Consider the following 22,324-nt stretch of genomic DNA (forward strand, 5'->3'; position numbering starts at 1 on the left):
ATTAAAGCGAAATAAGTCACAAAATTCCATTTCGTGGAATGGGTGGATTGAATCCCAACCCCCGTCAACCCCCCCCCCCCCCCCGGCTACGCCCATGAAATGTTGATCTACTCACTTGGTGTAACTTAGTATAGTTCCATGGTATAACCACTACAGGCACACGCCTGTGCGCTCATCAGCATCTCACGCGCTCATTGAAACTCATGATTCACATAAACAAGGGAAGCTAGTCTACCAGCAAATTAGAAATTGTCATTGTCACTTCCTCTATCGCTAGTTCTAGCTTTAGCCTACTTTAGGATCTCTAGTCTAAATCTGAGTAAATCTACTCCTATCTAGTTAACTTAGCTGACGTATTTTAGAAAGAATGAGTAGCAAAATCAAAGTTTATATCAGCAATCTTGCTTCAAATATGGAGGTAAATTAATAATATATATAATATATATAGATCTATGTCGGTATGCTAGTGGGTAGTCTTTAAGTAGGTCTATTACTATTACTAGTCTAGTAGTATAAACTATAAATATAAAATTAATAAAATCACGCCCATTTTTCATAAGACATGATAAGATTAATGATTAAATACTAGATCTAGTCTGTTTTTATAAATGATTTTGATTGATTATAAATCTAGTAGATTGACTAGATCTAGATATAATATATAAAATATATATTATATTTAAAATATAGATCTATTATAATTATATAATATATATTATATAAATATATTATAATTTATATAGATCTAGATTATTCTAGATTCTAGACATCATGGGCGTAGCCAGGGGGGGGGGGTTTGGGGTTCAAACCCCCCCCAAATTAAATCCCCCCCCCCCATTTAGTGAATGATTTTTTGCTTTGATTTTGTTTATTTTAGGTGATATTTTAATACTAAACCATCAATTGCCCCAGCACAACCAATGGGGTTTTCAGTTTAAAACCCCTTACCAGAGGGTTTTGAGTTTAAAACCCCCTACCAGGGGGGTTCGAGTTTAAAAACCCCTACCAGGGGTTTTGAGTTTAAAACCCCCTACTAGGGGTTTTGAGTTTTAAACCCCCTACTTGGGGTTTTTGCAATTAACCCCCCCCCCCCCTCTTCTATAAAACAAAACAAAACAAAAATGCAAACAAAAATCTCCTAATTCCAAGAGCACAGTTAAGGGAGATTTTGATTTTAAAACCCCCTCCAAAATTTACGATAAACCCCCTCTTCAATATAAAAAAAGTTAATTACGCACTCAAAATGTTATGAGCGTAGCTAAATGGGTTTTGACTTAGTTTTTAGTTTAAACCCCACTTCAGCGGGGTTTGAAGGTAAAAAATACCTCTTTAATAATAAAAACAAAGCAAATTATACACTCAAAATGTTTTGTGTGTAGTCAAAGGTGTTTTGAGATTAAACTCCCCTCCAGTGGAGTTTGAAGCTAAAAAGTACCTCTTCAATATAAATAAAAGCAAATTACTCACACTAAAATCTATGAAATCAACAGCCAAAGGGGTTTTGAGTTTAAACCCCCCGCCAGGGGAGTTTGAGGCTAAAAAATACATCTTCAGTGTAAGAAAAAAAGCAAATTACGCACTCAAAATGCTATGAGCGTTGCCAAAAGAGGTTTTGAGTTTAAACCCCCATTCAGAGGGGTTTAATGCTAAAAATACCTCTTCAATATAAAAAAAAAGCAAATTACACACTAAAATTATTTGAGCGTAGCCAATACAATCGGGGGTTTTGAGTTTAAACCCCTCTTCTACAGATGGAGTTTGTTTAAAGTTTAAAACCCCTCCAGATGGTTTTGAGTTTAAGATCACCCTACAGAGCATTTTGAGGTGGAAAACCCCCAACAGATGATTTTGACGATAAAACTTCTCTTTTGGATATAAAATCTAAAGCAAACTACAGTCACTTAATTCCAAGAGCGTATTCAAGAGTGGTTACACATTTTTATCAGTGGCAGGGCTCCCTTAATAAACTGCAGTGAATAGTCATCTGCCGAAATTGAATAATACTAAATGTACAGTGGCTTAACAAAGATGGCTAAGACAAATTTTAGAAGTCCGTTATAGAGATCGGGTTTAAATCAAGGAAATCCTATGCCGAACTGGGAGTCGATCCTTTAGTAAGATTGTGAGAGAGCGACGCATGAGGTTTGCGGGACATGTTCTCCGACAAAATGGATTACGCATAAGAAGAGTTGCAATGATATCCTTGTACAACTTGACGCCACTCATTCATTGAGGTCCTCATGGCAGGTGGGAAGAGGCTTTAGACATTACCAGTGACCGATTTTTATGGAAACAGCTTGACGTCAAATGCTCCGAACGGCGCGGTAGGGTCTAAGTCAGTAAGAATAGCACATTAGGTTTTTGAAATAAAACTTTTTAATAGCAGGAAAAAGCACTGTAGATACCTCAGAATATGCATTTTGTTGGCTTTCAATACCAGAAATAGTGCTTGGCGGCGGGGCTTCGCCCCGCGCTAGCGCTCCCCAGACCCCATTGCTAGTAATGGCAGGGAATCTACAATTTTATGGAAACAGCTTGACAGCAAATGCGCCAAACGGCGCGGGAGGGTCTAAGTCAGTAAGAAGAGCACATTAGGTTTTTGAAATAAAACTTTTTAATAGCAGGAAAATGCACTGTAGATACCTCAGAATATGCATTTTGTTGGCTTTCAATATCAGAAATAGTGCTTGGCGGCCCCGCGCTGGGGGAGCTCCTAGGGGTCGCCGGGGGGAGGAGAAAAAAATCCTGGCTACGCCCATGCTAGACATAGATCTAGATAGATATTACTAATAAATATTATTATTATAATTAGTGTGTAACAGTAACTGTGTGTTACTACTGTTAGATATAAAATCTAAATCTAGACATGTATCTAATTATTTCTAATGATCTAGTAATCTAGTACAAATTAGAATCTAGATCTACTATAAGATCTAGATTATAATATTATTCTAGATCAAGATTCTAGATAATTATAGTTACAAGACTAGATTACTAGATCTATACTCTGTCATCACTAAGACTAGATGTAAAGAATCCAAAATGTAAAGAATGATCTAGTAATCATTGATTCTACATAGTCATCTAGATCTATCATAATCTTTTTCATCCAAAACTTGAGACAGATCAGTACTGCAGTGATCTGGTGACCTAAATAATAATAATAATTAATAACAATTTTATTTATGAAGTGCTGTTAACAAACAAAATGTAGGCTCAAGGCGCTGTAATAACATTACAAACACGAGAGCTAAAATGACAAACTAATCTAAAAAGGTTTTAAACAGGTAGGTCTTAATGTTCTTCTTGAAAGTAGTGTAGCATGTTGTCTGTCTGAGATCAATGGGGGGCGAGTTCCAAACGTTTGAAAAAGCCTGCAGACCATAGCTTTTGAGGGTGAATAGTGGCACCACTTGAAGTCTAAAGAGCAATGAGCGCAGGGCTCTCTGAGGGACATATGGAGTGATCAGTTTGCTAAGGTACAAGGGCATCTCATTGTTGTATATACACTGATGACAAAGTGTGGCCACCTTGTAATCAATGCTCGCTTTCACTGGAAGCCAGTGGAGTGTGTGCAAGAGCGTATTAGCAGAATCTCGTCTTGTTTTTCTAAGGACTATTCGTGTGGCATTGTTCTGAATACGTTGCATCTTGGCTATTTTGTCATCTGGTATACCTTCTAGCACGGCATTAAAGTAGTCAAGGCGGGAGAGTATGAATACCACAGCTAGCTTTTGAAGAAGATAGAGACAGGAACAAAAAATGCTTCCCATGACCTTCACTTACTATAATTCGGTACTTTTATACACATCACATATTATAAGTATGCGCTATTTTGTCAGGAATTTTGTGCTATTATGTCGGCACTATTTTCTCTACTGCATTTTGTTGGTCACCAAAAATATTAATATAGTTGCACAGATCAGTGTCATCATAGTCCTAGGAAGGTGAATGGGCATTTAGATCTCCAGCTATGATAGAATAGTGTCTATGGTTATTGTCTTTCTGACATCTGAAGCCAGTTCTTGTTTTGTTGGATTATAAACATTGATGCACTTGAAGTGTCTATTGTTATTTAAAATTTCCAACTCCAAAGTGTCTGTCCTCCCTTGACCTAAGTCTGTCAGCACTTATTTGGTGACCAGAGCATTAGCCAGCAATGTAACCAGGCCTCGGCAGCAGAGGTGTGGGGGGGGGGGGGGGAGAGCACAACGCCTATATATGTTCATGGTAAATGGCGGAAGGGGCGCCAATAAATTACCTTTCCCCGGACGCATGTTTTGCTCACTACACTTCTGCTCGGCAGTCCCCACAAGAGCAGTGGATAACTGAGTATCCAGGTATTGAGGCACTTCTTTTTTCATCAATTAAGTGACATCCAGACACTCTTTGTGGAGGAGATGTGTTATTTCAATTGCCTTTAGAGGTTACATTGAAGGACTTTGGAAATTGGGGATCGTGTTGCTTTATCCTTCCAACTAAATTAGCCTGGAAAGCACCTACTTTCCCAGTATGAGATGTTGGATTTATTTTTTGCTGAGGCTTGTGTTCTTTTTGTTATGTTTATTTTGGGGAAAGGATGTTATGTGGGTTTGTGTTTTAGGAAGAACAGTAGCCCTTTTTTTCTAAACATGGCCCATCATTCCTTAGTTTTAAAATCTAATTATTTTGATTAGTTCAGTAGAATTTAAAGGTAATTTCAAACTAGGATTGCTACTTAAGCCAGTAGACTTGCTAAGAGCTCATCACAAATAAGATGCCTTTCCAAAACACTCATGATTCTTAAAGATAACCTGCACCCATTATTGCTGTTACATAAGATCTGAAGGAAGTGGTCATCTCCTTTCCATTAGGACTAAAACAGAAAGATTTAAAAACTCCTTTATCCCACTTTCGGTCAGAGTGTTACAAGGTCATTTGTCATCATCGAGAAGTACACACAAGTCTAATTTATAAAGCGCTGGTTGTGAGTGTGTATATGTTTCGTGTGCGAACGTTGTTCGTATTTGCATCTATATTGTTATTGTACAGTAGTTACGCTGAGGTGGTCAATTGTAGTCAAACTAAATTTCCATTTGATTTGACCAATAAAAATTATCTCTTATAATAATTGAAAAAAAAAGCCAAGTTTCAAGGGTGTCTTTTTTTTTAATATATATTTTTGTTATTCTGTCACACTCACCAATTCTTCACATTAGGCCTTCTTCTTTTCACATTCCTAACTTTCAGCCTTTATATAGTTTTTTTCTTTTCTTCATTAATATTTAGCTGTATTGGATAGATATGTTTGAAATTTTACTTGGTGTTTTAACAAAACCAATATCGACTTGATATGTCTATCTGCGCCAAATTTTCTAAACATTATTTCTCCCCATTTCCATTTATGGATCTAGATGAAACTTTGCACAATTATAAATTATTCATTGCCCCTATCAAAACATAAATGAATAGAAAAATAGACCATTTTTAATCAATTAGTTTTGATTAATTAATTATATTTTTATATAACATAAGAAAAAACTCGCAAGGCCAGAGAATATGATTTTTTTTATAGATAAGTGGATGTAAGCTTTGGGTAGAGAATCAGACATTAAGAATTGAGAGATAGCAAAAATAATTAAATGTTAGTGTTTTATATCTAAGACTGTATTTTGATGTAATGATTATGTCAAAGATACACGACATGGCCTAAAGTGTGCCAAAAAACTCATGTCAAAGATTTGTTAATTACCCTAGACTTAATCACTATTTTCACAAATGACTTCCTATCTACAAAAATACATTGACTAACATACAATAATTGACCGGACATTATCACAAAAAAGCCAAAGGTAAATAAGAGCAGTCTCCATATATAAGCTTTTTTTTTTTTTTATTTGTTACATTTTGTTTTCATTGTATGCTGTCTTATGGTTTAAACATTCATTTTTTTTTAAATTAAGGTTCAGCTTGGTTTCCTTTATCTGTTTCATTTTTTATTGTATATTATGTTAAAGTAAAACTGTACATAATGAGATTTATTATACTTGATTGCTAATAGTGTAATTACTATTATTGAAACATTGTCCTAGATCATATTATATGGTGTATTTTGCTTCAGTTGTGTTATAACATACTGGTCAAGATTTTTTTTTTCGTTCTTAATAAATTTCTTTAGTAAGAATTGTTGATTTTGTAAGATATGAGGAATCGAATATTTTTCATTCAGCTTTGATAATGATTTTTACCAAAATAACTTATGTTTCTTTCTTTCTTAGAGGTATGCTTTAAATTTATTATGCATAATATATTGAATAACTGTTACATACTTAAATTAGCTTTTTTTAAATTAACAGACTAAAAAGCAACAAATGAGAATACAGGACGTGCTGTCAGGTGCTAAAATTGATTTTGAAGTCATTGATGTGTCCGCTTCCAAAGATGATTTGGCTAAAATGAGAGAAATTGTTGGAAATAGCAAAGCTTTGGCACCACAAATAGCCAATGGTGACACTTATTGTGGGGTTTGTATAATTTTATTTCCATCCCTTCTCTGTTTAGACAAAGGATTAAATTTTATAGCAGCATGCATAATTAGCTATATATATATATATATATTTAGTAATAAAGTTACACACATTCAACAAATGTTTCTGACGTTTTCTGGGATTTGTTATAAAATATTTCAACATTATGTTTTATTATGTCTCTTTAATGTCCCAATATAACTTATTTGTTAACAGAAAATGTTTATATTTAAAAAAAAAAACAACTAATAACACATGTTGTTTGTATATATTGTTGTAAATTTAAGGGAGGTAACTCAGCCGAAGGGAAAACACAATGAGCTTGATGTGTTTTTATAATGGATAATGAATCAAAACAAAAAATACTAACAGCGGTTGTCATACCTTGGGTTCACTTCCGCAACATCAAGTCTATTTCTAGGATTCACCTGTCCCTCGTGTGATCCACATTACAGGCACGTTGCTGTTCAGCACTAACAGCACTTCCCAGTGCTGTTCCAGATGCACAGCGACAAGCCTCCTCAAGTTACCAGGAGGCCTCATTCCTCGTTCCAGAATGCTACTCAATAATTTTCTTCTTAGTCACAGAGCAGTAGTAAGCTTCTCCTCTTTCTAAACATTATGTTCTTGTCCTGTGTTGAATATTGTGCAAAATCAAGTGGGTAAGTGTGCAGGACAGAGCTACAATATTTGTACCCATTTTTTAAAGCAAGATTTAATGGTATATATAAACATATCCATTATGGACGATGCCCCGACAAAATAGCACAGAAAAAAATATTTTTCAGTCATTTTGAAAGAAGTATCGTAAAATATGGATAGAGCCATTTTTTTTTTTTCAATGTTATCATTATTTTTCAGTCATTTTGAAGGAAACGCTTTAGATATCTCAAAACATAAATATGCAAACAGTAAGCAAAAATTATAATAAGCTAAAATGAATAATTTCAAAATATATTATTTATTTACATTCCAAAAGTGTACTTTGAAAACAGGCAAAGAAACTTGTCAGATTTATACATACACACACAGTCACACACACACAAACTTTCACAAAGTTCAATTGTAGGAAATGCCACATGGAAATTCCATCACTGCTTGAACGGGGTCACCACATTTTAAAATCCTATTTTTAGCATGTTAAATATTTTAGACATTGGTAAAAAAGGGGAATGATATAAAATTTAAAGTACTCTGGTTTTCTGCAAATATGGCATACTTTAAGATCTATTAATATTGAAAAAGATAGAGATATCAACAAAAATGCTGCCTAGAACTTAAAATTACAAATACTTTGGTACTTTTATACCATCATATATAAGTTTGCGCTATTTAGTCAGTAAATTTTGCGCTATTTTGTCGGGTCACCATTATGGACCAATGGGATCTTTTTTAGGGCTATTGTTTGTTTACTATTGGGCCTGGCCCTAATATGAATGTCAGCATTGACTCTGATAGCAAATAATGCAGGACTAGAATCATTTCTTTACGATATTACCATTGCCTGAACATTCCTTGTATTCTAAATCTATATAGTGAAAACGTAAAATATATAAAATAGTTTAAAAAAAAAACAAATCTTAGTTAATTCATTTTGTTTTATATAGAAGTTGGGTCTACTTAACTAAGGGGAGATAAGCCTTGTGAAGTTGTGTAGAGAATTAGGTCATTTGCTAAACTTTTAAAACTAACAATAGACTATAGAGCCTTTTATAAGTACTTGGATAGCTCTTTGGCTAAATTCATACTTGCGCAACTTTAAAAAAAAAATGTTTTTGAAAAGACAGCATAGAAACCTTCCAGATACTTCCTCCTCCGTACCCCCACTGCGCCACAAAAGTGACTCAACCATAGCACACTAAGCGTACTTTAAACATGAAAGTTGACTTAAACAAAAACAATTAATAAAATATTTGTTATATGTTGCAATGAAAAAAAAATTTTTTAAGCTAGAAATTTGTTCTAGACCAGTGTTTCTCAAACTGTGTGCCGCTGCACATGTGCGCTGAAGATTTGCAGGTGTGCCGCTGGAGTTTTCAGAACGCCACATGTTTTACGTTGCGATGACATTCCCACTTGCAACGACCAGCAATAGTAGTGGAGCGCTCCATAGTGACGGAATGGTCTGTTAGTTCTTCATGTTATGGAATTGTCCACTATACATATATTATTATAATGACTAAAAGTTGGCCGCTTTTGCAGACGCACAGCAGTTCTTGAATTGGTAACGATAATAATAAGCGATGTGTTTCATGTAAATTTGTTAGGTGTATGCTTATAATAACAAATTATCAATAAGCATTATTCATTGTTATCCATAAAGAAATACATTAGCAAGAATGAAACTGTGAAAGTGTTAAATGAAAAGCAAGGAACCAAACGAAGGTACAAAGATTACATCGGATATGGTTTCATATCTTCTGGACCTGAAGATGCTCCATTGCCATTCTGTCTGCAATGCAACTCTGTCGAGTGGGGCACTTGTTCCACCGTCCCGAGACATGACGTTAAACTGCGCTCCTCTTTCCTTAGCACTTTTGGAGCTCAAAAGTGCCCTACTTCTTTTTTATCATTGTGTCTGCCTCCTCTTTTCCTAAGTCTGCCTTCATTGATCATCACACTGTCTCCTTAACTTTAAATTCTCACTACGTCCTAGACCAGTCCGTTTGCCGTGGACTGCGACGGGTAAGGGGGGATAAAGAGATCCTGGTGTTTGAGTGGTGGCTATCTAAGGATAAACCACAACAACACAATACTTTGGCTCCAAGTTCCCCTAGACCTGAGACCCAGATGGCCCGCTCTGGGTCAACCGGCTGGTCATGCCGAGCTACCTATGCTGTAGGGCGGTGGCTGGAGGGTCAATCAGGGAGCTGCTGTATCGGACACATGTCCGATGTAGCAGCTGACTGAGTATAGCACCTGTGTAGCCCTGGCGGGCTCATTCTGGACATCCGAATGGCCCGTCCCCTTGTTGGACTCGATGGCAGGTGGGGAGCACAGGTGCCGAATTAACCAAAATATATATGGACAAAAAAACACACACAAAACTACTTGCCCCAGACCTATGTCTGGGCAAGAAACGTCGAATTGATGATAAAAAAGAGGAGGTCCCAAAAAGCTGTGCCACCTGGCCATCATTTCTGGTGGTTAGGTGCACAGAGGAGGGTAAAAGCCTGACAAAGTTGAGCCCTTTTATTATCTATAAGGGACTCAAGTCAGTAGTGGGAGAGCCCAAGAGTGTGTCTAAGCTACACAAATCAATGGAACTCCTTGTAGAAGAAGACAGCAAGACACACTCTGATGGGCTTTTAAGATGCAGAAGACTCTGTGATCTCCAAGTGGAAGTCATGCCACACAAGAGTCTGAACACCAGCAGAGGTGTAATCAGCTCTAGGGACCTACTGGAATGTTCCGAGAAGGAAATAGTGGAGGGCATTGAAGGAGTCACCCATGCCTGGCGCATTACCAGGCGCAGGGAGGGTGAGGAAGTCAAAACCACCACTATTATCCTCACATTCGGAACTAGGACACCGCCAGAGTATGTGAAGGCAGGATACCTACGAGTTCCAGTGAGGCCCTACATACCTAACCCCATGAGGTGCTTCAAGTGCCAGGGTTATGGACACGGCGCGGCAGTCTGCAAGAGGAACACTGTGTGTGCCAGATGTGCGGGAGAGGGTCATGAGGACAAGGGCTGCACAGCCCAGTTCAAATGTTCAAACTGTCAAGCTGGCCACTCAGCCTACTCCAAGGACTGCCCTGTGTGGAAACAGGAGGTTGCCGTGCAGGAGTACAAGGCAAGAAACGGATGTACCTTTAGCCAGGCGAAATCGGCTGTACTGGCCCTACCCAAGGGCCAATTCGGCTTGACAAAGACCTACGCCCAGGCTGTTGCTAAGAAAGGAAGATCCATAGCCACACAGACGGACACATTGACCCTACCACCCTCTCCTCCTCCTCCAACTCAGAAGAAAACACCGCCAAAGAACACACCTCTGAAGAAACAAGAAAGCCCTGTTGTCATGCTAAAGAACAGGTTCTCTGTGCTCGCTGATGAGAGCATGGAGACTGAGCACCATGTCAAAACCAATACTCCGGGAGAACCCGGAGACATCATGTCTGACACAGGTTCTCCTCAGAGAACCCAGCCAGACACCCCAACCTCTACCGAGTTAGAGGTTGACCAACTCCCTAAGGGGAGAAATCAAAGCGGAGAGGATGCCTGAGGTGAGAGAGGAGGAAATAACCTCCGCTCTAACCAAAGGGATCTCCCCTCTCCAGAGAGAAAGACTTCTCCCAAAAGGGGGTTGTCCTCCTCTCCATCCAAACCCAAGAATAAAAATACCAAGGTCACTGGAATAAAGGGAAACTTCTCCGGGGGTCTCCCAAGGCCAAATAGCTCCAAGTAGGTCATCTAGAATAAGCCATGGATTCCAGAATTGTACAGTGGAATTGTAGAGGCCTCAAGGCCAATTACGAGGAAATGCAGCTACTGATGGACTCTGAGACTCCTGTAGCTGTCTGCTTACAGGAAACATTTCTGAAAGATTGCATCAGCTTCCGAAGCTACCGTGCTTACAGCAAGAATGTTGAGGATGCAGAGAGAGCATCAGGTGGAGTCTGTATCCTTGTGATGGATAGCATCCCCCATGAGAGGGTAGAACTACAGACCACACTACAGGCCGTAGCAGCTAGGATAACCCTTCACAAGGTTATCACTTGCTGCAGCCTGTATCTACCACCAGGCGCTCCATTAAACCGAACAGACATGGAGGACCTATTGAAACAACTCCCCCGGCCTTATTTAATCCTTGGGGATTTCAATGCCCATAACACCATGTGGGGATCCAACAATACCGACACAAGAGGTTGTATGCTGGAGGATATCTTCCTCCAACATGATTTATGCATACTTAATGATGCATCACCGACCTACTTGCACCCAGGAACTGGATCACTCACATGCATTGACCTCACCGTATGCGTCCCCGGACTTCTGGGCGACTTTAAATGGTCAGTTAGCAATGATCTACGGGGAAGTGATCACTTCCCAATCATCATTACTAACAATCTCCCTTCATTAGGACGACCTCAGCGGTGGAAACTGAATAAGGCCGATTGGGAACAATTCCAAAAAAGATGCTCCGAGGATATCACAGAAAATATCCTCGATGAACAGAACCCAGCTGATACCTTTGCTAGCAAGCTACTAAGTATAGCCAGGAAAGTTATACCCCTAACCTCTGCAAATCCAAAACGGCCTAGCAAACCATGGTTTGATACAGCTTGCAAAAGTGCTATTGGCGATAGGAAAAAACGACTGGCTGCATTTATAAAGAATCCTTCCCAGGAAAACCTAAAGCTATTCAGGATAGCTAGAGCAAAGGCTAGACAAACCATACGGTCAGCCAAAAGGAATTCCTGGAGAAGTTTTGTCGGCAGTCTGGATACCAAAATTTCTGCTAGAGCGGTTTGGAAGGCAGTAAGGCAAATCAAAGGGAAAGAATCAAATGCAATAGGGCATTTGAAAAACCAAGGACGAACTGTCACGTCCCCCAGAGAAATAGCTGACTGCCTTGCATCCTCAATAGCAGAAAAATCATCCACTGCACACTACACGCCAGAGTTCCAAAAAGTCAAAACCAGGGAGGAAAGACACCCCATTGATTTCAGGTCAGAGAACAATGAAGACTACAACAAACCATTCTCGCTTGAGGAACTGAGGGAATCGCTGGACAAGTCACATGACACAGCGCCTGGAGAAGACGAAATCCATTACCAGTTCCTCAAGCACCTTCCCGAACCCTCATTGGCAGTCCTGCTAGGGGTCTATAACTGTGTGTGGCAAACAGGCGCTTTCCCAAACAGCTGGAGGAAAGCCACAGTTATACCGATACCTAAACCGGGAAGAGACGGCTCTGACCCAGCTAACTATCGACCAATAGCACTAACAAGCTGCATCTGCAAAACCATGGAAAGAATGATTAACAGTAGGCTGGTCTGGTACCTGGAAAGGAATAAAGTGATCTCAAACTACCAGTGCGGATTCCGGCAGGGGCGGACAACAACTGACCACCTGGTAAGGCTGGAAGCTTATATTAGAAATGCATTACTCAGAAGAGAACATCTAGTAGCTGTATTCTTCGATATAGAAAAGGCCTATGACACAACCTGGAAACATGGCATTCTACGTGACCTGGCGCTTATGGGGCTTAAGGGACACCTCCCCCGTTTTGTGGAGGAATTCCTGAAAGATCGAAAATTTCAGGTTCGAGTGGGCAACTCCGCTTCTGACACTCATGACCAGGAAATGGGTGTACCCCAGGGCAGCATTCTGTCAGTCACCCTGTTCAACATTAAAATAAATAGCATCATAAATGCGCTGTCCCCTGGCATAGAGTGCTCTTTGTATGTTGATGACTTTGTCATTCTCACTTATGGGAAAAACATGAACACCTTAGAAAGAAAATTACAGTTATGTTTAAACAAAATTCAGGGTTGGGCAAACTATAATGGTTTCAAATTCTCAGACTCCAAAACAGTTAGTATGCATTTTTGTAATCTAAGGGGACTCCACCCAGACCCTGAACTATTTATACACAAAAAGAAGATCCCTGTCGTGAAAACTACAAAATTTTTAGGCCTCACCTTAGATTCCAAATTTAATTTTCTCCCCCACATTAAGGAACTTAAGAAGAAATGCCAAAAGTCATTAAACATACTAAGAGTACTCAGCCATACGGACTGGGGAGCTGACAGAGATACCTTGCTGCTGCTCTATCGGAGTCTAATTCGATCCAAGCTAGACTACGGATCCATAATATATGGAGCAGCAAGGAAGTCGTACCTAAAAATACTGGAACCAATACAAAATGCTGCCCTGCGTCTCTGTCTCGGGGCGTTTCGTACATCACCTATCCCAAGTCTCCATGTGGAGGCTGGAGAACTCCCCATGGATATAAGAATGAAAAAGCTTGCAATGCATTATATAGTCAAGCTAAAATCCAACCCCACGAACCCTGCTATTGACTCCATATTTAACCCCACAGAGGTAGAATTATACAATCGAAGGCCTAACGTCATACAGCCGTTGGGCCTTCGAATGAGAGAACCCATCCAAAATTTAACCCCACCCATTGACCAAATCTCTAAAATAGAAACCCCTCAGAACCCTCCTTGGCTAATGAATAAACCCAAATTAAATTTATCCCTCCTCAATTTCAAAAAAGAAAATACAGACCCAAGCATACTACAAGTCCACTTTAGGGAACTGCAGGAGAGCTACAGAGATTGTGGCACCATCTACACAGACGGATCCAAAATGGAGGGAAAGGTCGCGTGTGCCTGCTCCTTTCAGAACAAAACAATCTCCCGTAGACTCCCCGATGGCTGCTCCATCTTTACGGCCGAATTGCACGCAATATTGCTTGCACTTATGGCCGTAAAAGCATCAGAAAGGAGGAAATTTATAATCTGCTCCGACTCCAAATCTGCATTGCAAGCTTTGGGGCGGATGAAGACTGACATCCCATTGGTACATAAGAGCCTGAAGCTGTTGGACCAAATAACAGCCGACCGTAGGGATGTCACCTTCATCTGAGTCCCCTCCCATGTTGGCATTGAGGGAAACGAAGCCGCAGACAGAGAAGCAAAGAGAGCCCTAAATCATGCGGTGTCAGGAACCCAAATCCCCTACTCGGACCTGAGACAAAGTATTGCCTCTGCCACCTATCGAGAGTGGCAGAACCGATGGGAGGCTGAGACTCACAGTAAACTCAGGCAGATTGTGGCGGATGTCAGGTGGCGGCCCACATCTAAGGGTCTGACAAGGCGTGGTAGCACAACCATGTCCAGACTTAGGATTGGCCACACCTACATCACGCACTCTTTTGTACTGAAGAAAGAGGAGCCCCCACTTTGTGAGTACTGTGACTCTCGCCTCACCGTGGAACATATCCTCGTTGATTGCCCCAGATACCAGGATGTCAGAGCGAAATATTTTAGAGTCACTAATTTCAATACACTATTTGATAATGTCGACCCTGGGAAGGTACTGGGCTTTATCCGGGAAGTGGGGCTATCTACGAAGATCTGATTTATGAATTTGTGAACATGCACTATTTACATTAGATTTTTACCAAATATTTAAATTTTTACTACCTTGACTATTTTAACTGTGAATAGACCTTGATTTTAATGATATGACTGTATAGAGTCTGGCCCTGTTGTTTAGAGAGAGAGTAGTCCTTAAGGGACTGCAGGCATGACATGGCCTAAATTGTGCTGATGTGCCTCAAATCAAATAAACAAACAAACAAGCACTTGTTCCAAGCAAATTGAAGAGACACATGGAAACAAAATATCCAGCTGTAAAAGCGCAACCGAAGGAATACTTGGAAAACATCAGGGCTCAACAAAATAAACAAGCTAAGAAACTTAAGAACTACCTTAAGCTGCCAGAAAAGGGATTGATAGCAAGTTATAAGGTTGCTCAGTTATTAGCAAAATGCAAGAACGCACACCCAAAGGCTGAATCAGTCATTGCACCAGCTTTAGCAATAGTTGTTGAAACTATCCTTGGACCCGATGCCTCCGAAAAAATTTAAAAAGTTCCTTTGTCAAATGATACTATCTCACGCAGAATTGAAGACTTATCGTCAGATTTACAAGATCAAATCTGCAAACACCTCAACGTGACTGACGATGAAGTGTCTCTGCTTTGGTCTCTTCAAGTTGATGAATCCACTGACATTAGCGGCAAAGCTCAGCTGCTAGCTTTTATTCGGTTCATAAAGGAGGAAAAATGTGTCAACGAATTCTTATTTTGCAAAGACTTACCAACTACGACCAAAGGCGAAGATATTTTCAAAGTGGTGAACGAAAACATTTAGCTATTCAAACTACAATGGAAAAACTGTGTCAGCGTTTGCACCGATGGCTGTCCTTCCATGCAGGGAAATAGAAAGGGATTCGTCACTCTTGTGCGTCAAGAAAATCCTAATGTATTAGTTGTTCACTGCATGATCCACAGAGAAGCTCTTGCCTTCAAATCTTTACTGAAAGATTTGATGTCTGCTCTGGATCAAGTGATTGAAGTTGTAAACTTCATCAAATCTCGACCGCTTGCATCCCGACTTTCTCTCAGCTCTGTGAAGCAAAGGATTCAGACTACAAATGTCTCCTGTATCACACCAACGTTCGTTGGCTCTCACGGGGAAAAGTGTTAAAGCGTGTAGTCCAACTCAAGGCTGAGCTGATTTCATTCTTGGAGGCTGAAAAAAAAGACTTTGGTTTTTCTATTCATGACGAGATCTGGCGGGTTAAGGTGACATTTCTCTCTGATTTATTTGACAAATTAAATTAATTGAATTAAAGTCTTCAAGGACAATCAGAAACCATGATCATTGCATCCTCAAAACTGAAGTCGTTTGGTGAAAAATTGTCTTTGTGGCAAAGTAAAATCTCAAAGGAGTCTTCGACTGCTTTCCTACTTACAAAGAATGTGCTTCAAATAAAGAAATCTGACCGAAATTCTGGACACTTTGACACACCTGCAGTCAGCATTGCAGCATTACTTTCCAACAGTTGGAAGTAATGAGTATGGATGGGTCAGCTATCCATTTGGAAACAATGAAGCTACAAATCTGACAACTGAAGAAGCAGAGCAGCTCATTGATTTTAAAAACGATGCAGTTCTTAAGTCAAGTTTTGCAGAGAAAAGCCTGGATGTGTTTTGGATTTCAATCAACAAGTTATATCATGCAATCAGTTTAAAAGCAATCAAAATAATTCTTCCATTTGCATCTTCATGGTTTTGTGAGTTTGGATTTTCAGCACTGATCGTGCGGTTTGTGTGCTGGACTGTCATTCGGATTTATCAACGGTCGAGGGTTCAAACCCTGCCCGCTCCCATCCCCCGTCGTCCTGCGGGAGGTTTGGACTAGGAAGTAAACTATCTTCAACTCTGAAGGAACATCCGAAACATGTAAAACATTTTACAAACAAACAAATCTAAGAAAAGAGAGAGACTTCTTACAATAGACGGCGAAATGCGAGTTTGTCGACTGTGGAGCCTCGATTTGATCGCATTTGCTCTCAAAAACAGGCACACCCTTCACATTAAATGTAATACTTAAAAACGGGTAAAATCTTTTTTTTTATTTTAAAACAACTGTTGCTCTTCGTGGTGTGCCGCGAAATTTTTGTAGTTTTTTACTGTGCCGCCAGACAAAAAAGTTTGAGAAACACTGATCTAGACTATTAACATGCCCATTCTGGGCCAATTCAGCTTTTCATCCGTAAGTAGAACACCTTGACAAGGACTCCAATTTTGCCATAAATCTCTTTGTCATCATGTTGAAAATTATGCAATATGATTGATGGCAGTATTCACGCAGGTGACAAGCAGGACCCCATACATTGTAAGTTATCGCAGGCAGTCATACTTTCACATGATTTTATATAGACGAAGGATTGTAGATATTCATAGTTAGTAGTTCATAGCTGAGAATGCTGAAATCTGTCAATATTTCTGCATTGCAGACCCATGGGCAGATCTGTTGTTTTGTTTTTTTAACTTTCTAGATTGTGTGACTTATTAGATCTGTTGTAATGTGCAACCATCTTGTAAATTTAATCTAATCTATAATCTCTTTTTTTTTTTATGTTAGCAAATTTCCTTTTTTTTTTTCACCAGGACTATGATGCTTTTGATAATGCTGTGGAGTGCAAGACATTACATGATTTTTTGAAGATTTAATTAAAGTTTGTTTTTTTATTTACATTTATTGGTGCTGATATAGCTGGCTTGTTTTAATATGATTTTACCTTTTTAATAAAAGAAGCTTTATATAAGAAAAAAAACCTTAAATAACTGTTTTTTTCCATAAGCCTAATTTTTTTTAGTTGACTATCTTAAGCTCACCTTACATATGGCTTTGGCACATATAATAAACATTTTTACAAATATGTTGCATAGTTTTTGTCAGAATGCATAGTTTAATTTTTGTTTGCAACTTAAAGCTCAAGAATATCAATTGGAGTCAAAGCTTCCTACCATTGAAGCATGTTGAAAATTTCTCACTATGTAATAAATATAAACACTTATATTAAGGTTTTTCTTTTTTTAAAAAAATGAAAATAATTTCAATGTATGTGTGTTTGTCTGCTTAATTTGAAAAGGTGTGGGTACATTCATAAGCTATTATTAGCCAATCAATATAGTCCCAACATATTTGCTCAAAAAAAAAAAGCTGTCTATCTTTTTCTAGAAATTTAGACCATGATACACATTCATTTTTGAAAATGTATTTACATTTATAACAATGTTATTTCTAGTAAATAGAACTCCTGTCTAAAATCAAATTTCCTTTTAAACATCTTTCTTTTCAATTTTTATTTAGAACAGTAATTGTGACATCAAATAATGAGGAATGTTTTAGATTTGTTTAGCCTGTTTCCTGTTTTCTTCAAGCATTTAAAGGTAAAATGAAATTTTGCATTTAATTGTTATGGCCCAAAACATTTATTGCGATACAGCTAAAAAAAAACAACTAACAAATAATAATAATAATGGCAATGTCTTTGATTCTGAAGATTAAGGCTGATTGCTGTTTCACATAACTAAGCACAATGACATTGTGGAGTTAAGCAGTATTGAAAAGCTTCACTTCAATCACACATTTTGTTTTTGGTTTGTCTAATTACATAATTGTATTATATTTTAATTATTATAAAATATTTTGTTCACTCTTAAAATTTAGAGAGCTTATTATAAAATAAATTAGGCTGGAATTTATTTGTTTCATGTTTCAAGGAAAAATTATAAAGGATCAATTATAAATTTATGTTTTATTTTGTTTTGTCACCTAAGCCAAAAGGGAAATATAGAAATTTGTGTTGATACTGACTTGTTTTGCTTGAGAATTCACTTTTCTTAAGCGTAACATAAGAATCATACATTATTAACTAGTTTGATCACAATATTGAGAATGCATTATTGGTAAAAGAAAAATGAAACATAAAAACCACTATTAAAGACAACACTTTTTTTTTCTATGTATTGGCTAGCCCACCGTTTTTTTTTTGTGTGTGTGAAAATGTTTTATTTATATGTACTAATTTTTAAAGTTAATTTACAAGATACTTTATTGTAATTTATTTTTTGTTTACTATCTGACCTAATATAACTATAGAGTTGGGAAAATGCCACATTTTTATATGCATTCCTGTTGAGCATTAAATAATAGTATTTATAGTTGACACCTGATAACAGAAATAATTATTTCAATTGAAGTTCTTTTTTCAAGTCTTTAATTGAACTTTACTTTTGATAATCATGCTGATTTTTTTTTTTACTGTATCTTATGACATTAATGCAACAATCTTTTGTGATAAATTTAAACCTAGTCCTTTTGTTTTATTTTTTTTCTTGTACATTTCTGATGACTGTCATTAATGCAATTGATGAATAAAACTGAATGGTCATTATTATAAATTTACCAGAAACATTTTTAGTAAATAATTAGAAAAATTTTATAAAGAATTTATTTTTAAAAAATAATAATAATTATTATTATTATTCACATTAACTCTGGTTGAATAGGCAAGAATTTTAGCAGTGGGAATTAATCAAAATTTGTTTCAAATATAATAAACATTTTAAAATTAAACTACAATTAATATCATATTTATACAAGCGTACAGTTTTTTCCATTAAGTAAAATGCAAATATTAGAACCTGACTTTTTTTTTTTCCTTATCATATTTTCATATCAGTCTGAGCATTAGTCATTGAATTAGTCAACAGAAAATATTTACATACTAATTGCTTTCAAATTTAGCAGTGAATTGTAGAAATAAATAGGTATTTCATTTTCTACCTCTTACTAACATTTTTGTTAAAAAAAAATAAATGATCATGTCAATAATAGTGGATATATGCTAAAATCAGTAAAATGTCACAATATTATTGAATCATTGTTCTAAAAGAAATCAAAAGCTCTCATGTTGTAAATGTTTCTGTTAAAACCTCTTCAATTATAAACACATTTTTTTTCCAAATTTCCTAATTCAATTTGTTGTTAGTTTTTAAAATGAGGATGCCAACAAGATCCAGTCTAGTAATATAAATAACTGTCGATGACACACTTAGTAAACTAATCATTCCAAATCTAGATTCTAAGAGATATCAAATGTAATGATTAAATTTTGTAATGTTTTTTTTTTATTTGAAAATTTACTTTGTTTTGAATAATGAACTGTATTTTACTACAAATGCATAATTATTTTCACCAAAAGAATGCAATGCAAAGCTGTACTAGTAATTCTTTATCTTTATTTCTTTTATACTATATCAGTTGTTATAAATGAATTAATTAAATTTTATATTTAAAAAATGCTTACAATTAAACCTTTTCTTATCAATGTTATTTTTTTTTTTATAATCACACTACTTAGTCAGTCAGTGTGATTTTTTTTTTGAATTTTTACTACAGAACCATTTTTAAAGTTTATCCAAAACATGTGCATCTCTGCCTATAAATTAAAGAAGTTCTTTCAAAAAAGAAGATGATTATGATTATTTTTATCAGCTATAGCTTTGTACATATCTGAACTTACACTTATTTTGAAATGAGATTAGACTAAAGAAATATATATATTATCCTTATATTTTTAACTATTTTTTATTTCTTTGCTATGAAAGTAATATAGTGGAGTCCATACTCACACAAATTGAAGTTCTGCTTAATTCCAATTTGACTTTTTTTTCCTTTTTGGTGCTTATTGCAAAGAACAAATGGTTGATTCAAGGTCATTTTGCAAGGTTACTTATAATTGTATTCAAACATTTTTGGGGCAATGTACCCTTTTGTCTACTCTGGAAAAAGCTATGTTTCACAATCCTTAGCTTTGTGTGAATGGCTTAGGTTAGGATGGTACATCCCATGTAAACTTCGAGTGGCTAGGGGAAGGACTGGCTCTCCGCTCCCCCCATTTCTATCCTATAGGTCTATACACACACACTCTTCTTTCTCACCACTTTCATCCACTTTCACTTGCTTAATTGGGATTTTCTTAGTCCTAAACAGAATGACAACTTCAAGTCTGAATCCTTACAAATCTCAAACATAAATACAAAGTATCTATCTATCTATATATATATGTATATAGTATATAGTGATTTCCTTCGTCAAAGTGTTATTAGAAATCTTCTAATCACTACCCGTACATTTCCATTCCATTTGAATTTAGTGGATGCCTTTGCAACTAGAATAGCAGTTGAAATAATTATTTTAGAAACTTTATTTTTATTCAAAATTTTAATTACTATTTTTTTTAAATGCTCCACCGCATAAATAATTGGTTTGAAAGTATAAATGAGATACATATACTGCAATCTTTAGTTTTTATATTATTGACATTTGTTTGCTATTGAAAAAAAATATCAATGTTTACCATTCCACCTTTTTGAAGGTCTAAATAGTTTTTGTTTTAATGCATTATGGACCGTCTGTTTGTTTACCTCTTTATGCTTCAGTTTTGTTTTTCTCTATGCTATGAATATGTATATTTCTGTTTGTAATCATTCCTTCAAACATATGCATTTACTCTCTGTTGTATTTTAATAAAGATTGCTAAAGCAGAAATTGTTTTATACCGATAGTTACTTTTATTTATACATAAATTGGTAATTTACAGTGGCGTCATTATGGTGGGTGTCACCTGGTGCGGTCAGCTCCGGGTGTCACCCTTCCCCCCCCCCCCACACACACACTTTAAAAATCCTTTTTTTTTTTGTTTGTTGCGCTGTAATACTTATACTTTATAATTACCTACGTTATTTGATTGTTCAACAATAATAAAATGAATGTCTATTAAATTTAAAAATTCAGTAGTTTATTAAAATTTATCTACAGCTCACTGGGTTTTTTGTGTAGTCATGTGAAACTCTGAACGCATCCTTATTCTTTGGAATCGAATACAATGCCATGGATCTATTTCAATTTTGCAACAATGCAACTATAAGTAATTTACACTGTTTTTTTTTTTTTCAGTAAGTTGATCAAAGTTAATGTCTTTGACGATCTCGTTTTTATTAAAATTCCCCTTTGTGAAAGTGTCGTTTGTTCTTTTGTCTCAAAAAGTTCTTAATTTTAATTCTAAATCCTTTTTTTCACATGACCCCATAAGTAAGCTGATGGTAAGAAACGGTTGAAGGCTTTGTTAAATGGTTTCGAGATATTTTTAAGGTCTTAGTGGCATAGGAATCATGCACTGTCAACTTTTATTTTCTTCAAGAATAACTTTTGTTGCCTTTAGACCAGTCATGTCTAACACGGTGTTCGGAGGCCGCATGCGGCCCGCATGGCCGCCTTAAAAATTATCAAAATAATGTTAAACGTGGTCGAGAGGCCAAGTGCACTTGGCTTGGCTTGGCTACCTAGAACGGGGCTCGAGGTTCGACACCCGACTCGGGAAGAGTTGTGTTTACTGAGCGCCCAAAGGCAGCACGGAAAACCAACTCCTAGATACCCCCTCCCCCCCACCGGTCCACAAATGAGATTGGACCAAAAGCGCTCTGAGCATGCTATAAGCATGAAAGTAGCGCTATATAAAAAAACTATAATAATACTACACAAAAGTCCGCTGGCTCTCATGTTATGAAGTATTGAAGAGATTTTTTGCACTGCCTGAGGAAATCGTATTGTTTCTGAACATGAAAGGTGAACATTTGCAAACTGACGAATAGGCTCAGGATTTGGCATTTGCAGTTGATCTCTCTGGTCATCTGCAAGACTTGAATTTGAAACTTCAAA

The 22,324-nt window shown here is 36.9% G+C and overlaps 1 protein-coding gene across 1 annotated transcript; it reads left to right on the forward strand.

Annotated features, from left to right (window-relative positions):
- The first annotated feature begins 264 nt into the window (after positions 1-264).
- On the forward strand, positions 265-21,154 carry LOC129922334 (SH3 domain-binding glutamic acid-rich-like protein 3). Its single transcript, XM_056007962.1, has 3 exons — positions 265-418; positions 6,336-6,503; positions 17,203-21,154. Exons 1-3 carry the CDS (start codon positions 368-370, stop codon positions 17,263-17,265), a joined length of 282 nt encoding a protein of 93 aa, XP_055863937.1. The 5' UTR covers positions 265-367; the 3' UTR covers positions 17,266-21,154.
- Positions 21,155-22,324: the final 1,170 nt, after the last annotated feature.

Source organism: Biomphalaria glabrata, chromosome 13, assembly GCF_947242115.1.
Source record: "Biomphalaria glabrata chromosome 13, xgBioGlab47.1, whole genome shotgun sequence".
NCBI lineage: Eukaryota > Metazoa > Mollusca > Gastropoda > Planorbidae > Biomphalaria > Biomphalaria glabrata.

Bases quoted from the DNA above. Each gene is read 5' to 3' on its own strand.
- LOC129922334 (XM_056007962.1), top strand. From the start codon at position 368: ATGAGTAGCAAAATCAAAGTTTATATCAGCAATCTTGCTTCAAATATG. The intron at 419-6,335 runs GTAAATTAATAA...TTAAATTAACAG, and splicing joins ATCTTGCTTCAAATATGGAG to ACTAAAAAGCAACAAATGAG. The intron at 6,504-17,202 runs GTTTGTATAATT...TTTTTTCACCAG, and splicing joins ATGGTGACACTTATTGTGGG to GACTATGATGCTTTTGATAA.